The 5,131-nt window shown below is 29.5% G+C and overlaps 1 protein-coding gene across 1 annotated transcript; it reads right to left on the reverse strand.

The window, feature by feature from the left end:
* Nucleotides 1-3,112: 3,112 nt before the first annotated feature.
* On the reverse strand, nucleotides 3,113-4,606 carry LOC133696959 (two-component response regulator ARR5-like). Its single transcript, XM_062119260.1, has 5 exons — nucleotides 4,294-4,606; nucleotides 4,115-4,212; nucleotides 3,929-4,006; nucleotides 3,769-3,839; nucleotides 3,113-3,676 (listed from the first exon to the last, which is right to left on the reverse strand). The coding sequence occupies exons 1-5, from the start codon at nucleotides 4,469-4,471 to the stop codon at nucleotides 3,328-3,330; spliced, it is 774 nt and encodes a 257-aa protein (XP_061975244.1). The 5' UTR covers nucleotides 4,472-4,606; the 3' UTR covers nucleotides 3,113-3,327.
* Between the last annotated feature and the right edge of the window lie 525 nt (nucleotides 4,607-5,131).

The following is a 5,131-nucleotide window of genomic DNA, read 5'->3' on the forward strand; positions in this document are numbered from 1 at the left end:
TGCATTAGTGCATAATAAATTATCCAATTATATTATATATTATTATATTTATATTTTAACATTTGAATTAGCTTTGATTCGCTTTCAAATGTTAAGGTATTTAAAAGGTTATAATTCAATAAAAAAAAATGGTGGAATATGATACTTGTAATATATTGATGGTGCTATAGTCACACGAGAGACATGACCAAGAGAATTTGGAGCACATGATATCTATGTTTTGAAATTTGATCATTTTACTTTATATGTTTTAAAACGGGAAGGCCTTTTTTTTCTTCTTTTTTAATTGCCCGCATGAATCTTAAAATAATGAAGCTTTCTCCTTTTCTTTTATTTTTTCTAAAAATTGGAACTTTCCTATGACAAATTGATAAAAAAAAAATATCATTTCAAGTTCTAAATATGATAATAGATAAAAGAGGACAACCTTTTTAATATTTATTATTTTTAAGAATTATGTATAAACACTGGCACTTGTGTGTGTGTGTGCGCGCGCGCGCGCGCAGTGCGCGCTCGCGCACGTATTAAATATTAAAAATAATTTATTTTATATTCTAGATTTTTATTACAATTTAGTTAAATTTTATTTTAAAAATATTTAAAAACACACAAAATTATTCATCCATAAATTATCAAAATTTACATGATTTTAAAAGTCATGCATATTAATTCATAAAAATATTTTAATTTATCTATTGATAAATAACTCAAAACAGTATATATATATATTGTCAAGGGATTGAAAATACTTTTTGTATTTTGAAAAATTATTTTTAATTTTTTTTTGTATTTATTTGTTATTAGAAAAGTTGATTAATAGAAAATACTTTGCGGTTAACGGAAAATATTTTCCAGTCAAAGAAAAACTTAGCTTGATTTTCAGGAAAGTGTTTTCCTTTTATTATGAGCGGAAAATACTTTCTGAAAGTTATGAAAAATTTAGAAATATCATATTATTTATAAGCGGAAAACACTTTCCGGAAGTTGTGAAAAATTTATAAATATCATACTATTTAATGATTATATCAAATTTGATCCTCAAAATTTTGATTGCTATATATATTTTGTTTTGAATATTTATTTTTCAATTTCATCCATTAAAATTTAATTTTTATATTAATTTTGGTCCTCATTTTTATAATTGTTATTTATTTTTCACTTATCATTTTTTAATTAAAATTTTTTATCTATCAAATTTGATCCTCATTCTTTTGATTAGTCCTTATTTTATTTGAAATAATTTATGAAATGTTAATTATTTTTATTTTTATTTTTTATTTTTTTAGATTTGATCTCTATTATTTTGATTATTATTTATTTTATTTAAGATAATTTATGAAATTATATTTTTTTTCAATTTCATTTTCATTCAACTTTTTAATTTGTAAGATTTTTTCCTCATTATTTTAATAAACTTGAAAAAAAAACATTAATAAATTATTTTACAGTTTATTTTTCATGACATAATCAAACACTAAAAAGTATTTTCCAACTTATTTTCCATTACACTACCAAACATCGGAAAATTATTTATTTTTCTAGAATTCACTTTTCTAAAATTTACTTTTAAAAAAAAAATTATTTTCCAACAAACAAACAGGTCAAAAATTCAAGTTCAAGATATAATAAATCAAATTAAAGAACCTATTTGATAAGGGATTGGGATATAATATTTGTTTACACGATACGACAGTTGAGACATGAGACAACCAAATCAAATGCTATGTTTGCAAAACTAGGTTGGCACGAACACCTCACTGAGCTTGCGTGGAGAGAGTGACCACATTTTTTTAAGCAAGCCAACAGAGCCTGACTCTCTCACGCAGGGGGCAATGATCTTTCTAGGGGAGGTATTGCCTCCCGTGACAGCGTAGCACTTGCAACTCTACCACCGCTGTTAAGAGAGACCACCAGACAGAAACTGCAGTGACAGTCCATAGCCCACGCCGCCCGGCCCTCCTCCAGGAAACATCTCCGACAGTGCATGCTTCCACAAAATCCCATTCCAAATATTCCCCCCCAGTCAGACAGTATCACTTATTCCCCACCATAGCATCAGCCCAACTCATTTCCAACTCATGTTTACTCCGTCACTTATCCATGACAAAATAGAAAACAAGGAAAGAAAGAAAATGGCACCACCATTTTACACCTAATAATAATTGCTTTAATAAAATTCTTCCTCCTTTTAATCTTCATTGAAAAATAAATAATGCCATCAAAGTTACCATCAGAGTAAACATAATGTACCAATATTAATATGTTTTTCATTTATATTATTTATCAAGCTAGCATTTTTATAAATATTATATAGAAATCAATATTTTAGAGCTCATTTATTAAATTCAGCATGACCTCAAAGACTTGCCCCGCAAATCCCGCCGAGACTTGAAATCTAATTTAATTTGAATTTCAATTAAAGTTTATTTAAATATTGACAGCCAAACTCAGGTGATCTGCTATGTTGCCTCCAACTTGATTGAACTCAATTCAAGTTTAATCAAGTCAGAACTAAAAAATTTAAAAGAAAAACTAAAATATCATATTAGATAAAAATAATAAATTTAAATTGACTTTATGGTTGCGTGGCTTCAAATATTTGCCTGAGCAAATCCACCGAGACATGAAATCTAATTTGAGTTAAGTTTCATTTAAAATTCATTTTAATATTAAATTTTTTTAAGATAAAATATCATTTTAAAAATATTTTTAAAATCAAATTATATTTTTACTAGTTATTCAAATTTTCTTTAACTTATCAAATCAATTGGGTAATAATAAACCTATACAATTTAATCTAATTTGAGTTGAATTTCATTTAATATCTGTTTTAATATTTCAAAATTTTTAAAATAAAATATCACCTTGAAATATTTAACCCTCTAAGTTGGGTTAAAAAATCTTCAATGGTTAAGGTGGGGAATTATCAAGTCTCTCCCTATTCATCGAATTTACTTTAATAAAACTCCTCTTCTAATAAACTATGTATTATCAGATTTATTATATCGTGTCAATGGATTTGAAATTACGCATTCTTTTTAATATTTCATTAAAAAAACCCAACAATCTAACTGGCATTAGCACAAGTATTTACCTCTATCAGCATTCTAAATCCAATCAATTCCTACCTGTCGGTATTATTAAATTTGCACCGATTCATGCCTCATAAATAATGGAAAACCTCCAGCTTAAAAAAGAAAGAAATAGGGCCAAAAGAGTAAAAAGCTATGTAATTCGCATCAAAACCGTTAAAATTAACGGAGAATGGCAACATTGTCTAATTGGAGGCTCCGTAAATCAAATGATGATGGGTATGACGGTAAGGATCTAATCGAAGCCCGTCATTTTGAGCCGTCTAGTCGGAGAATCTAACGACGAGGGAGAACACGGCGCTGATGAAGAAAACAAAGATGGTGGAGATGGCGTCAGGGACGGAGACCGTGACGGATATGATAACGAGGATGATGATGATGATGATGAAATAGAGGGTGGCGATGAAGATAAAGATAGATCAAAACACTCTTGTAATTTTCTCTTGTTGATATTGCTGCTGCTTCTCTCCTCCTGGTTTTGAACTGATCTGACCTCTCTGCTTGCCATGTAATCTCTTATACGTTTAACGTCTGATAATTTCACTGGCTTCACTATGAAATCCTCAGCTCCTTCCTCCAAACATCTGTTTTCGATCGATTCTAAATTTAGTTGGAACATATATAATTAAGAAAAAAAACAGAACTGGAAATTCTGATTGAGCAATGAAGACCATACCGGTCGATTCGAGCCACCACGTTCTCTGATGACATAATTACAACTGGGATTTCTCTGAAAGTTGTTGATTCCTGCTCAATACACCAAATTTATCAACATTTTTGCTTTTGTTGATTAAAAAGGAGAGACACAATTAGTGATTAAGAATTAATTAATTAACCTTGATTTTCTTGAGCAACTCATATCCTGTCATTCCAGGCATACAGTAGTCAGTAATAATTAGATCCACCTTCAACACCTGATAAATAAAATCAACCAGGGAATTTAGTTTTTTTTTGCAAGTAAAATGAAAAGAAAAGAAAAGGTCATTCCAAGATCATTTATATATTATTATTCCTTCACTCACATCAAAACCAGCAGATGAGGAGGAGCTGCTGCTCTTGTCTTCTTCGTCTAATAATCCAAGCAATTTTAGAGCTCTCCATCCACTGTCCACTGCTGTCACTGCAAACAAATCCCAATGCAAAACTTCAACTTCTAATTAATAATACTTAATTACTCCTCGAAGAGACAGACAAGCCTTACCTTTACAAGAAGAAATCTTGAGCAAACGCTCGATGACTTTGCGATCAACAAGACTATCATCCACTGCCAGTACATGAACTCCCTCCTCTTCGTTATCTGAATTGGAATTGGGAGAGAGATCGAAGCCGTCCATCTTCTCCGACATCCAACGATTTGAAGCTATGCTGTTCGAGCTCATATCCAGTTTACAATTAAGAGGGGGTGAAAAAACCTGTCAATTTCCCTTTGGAGGAGCTGAGGAAGCAAGAACAGGGTTCTTTGCCTCTTGTGCCCTTTGCTTTTATATGCCTTGCCAGCCCTCTCTGTCTATGATACACTTGCCAATGGTGCCAACAATACTACTGTATGTGTAACAGGGATGACCAGGGGTATCACAGGTCGATTTGCACTGTTAATTACTTCAAAAAAAAATCTAGATATTATTCATTTATACTTGTATCCATTATTTAAATATTATTTAACACACACACACATATATATAGTTCTTACGTATAAAGCAAATTATGTATGAGTAATTATTTAATATATCAATATCTACAAATAATTTTTATGGTAAATCTTATATTTACATGTACAATCCCTATATAACCTAATAATTTCTTATCATTTACAATTTAGTACATTTTGATTAAAAATAATAATACATTGACTTGGTGGGTTTAAGAATATTTGTCTCTTTTCTTGATTTATCAAGTTTAAATTTTGAGGTCATTAAAAGAAATCGTTAAATCTTTATCTTGGTAATTCTCAAATATATTTTTATCACACACTTGTATATCAATATTATAATTTTTTTAAAAAATACTTTTTAAGAATGTAATTATATTAAAATTTTGAT

Source organism: Populus nigra, chromosome 6, assembly GCF_951802175.1.
Source record: "Populus nigra chromosome 6, ddPopNigr1.1, whole genome shotgun sequence".
NCBI lineage: Eukaryota > Viridiplantae > Streptophyta > Magnoliopsida > Malpighiales > Salicaceae > Populus > Populus nigra.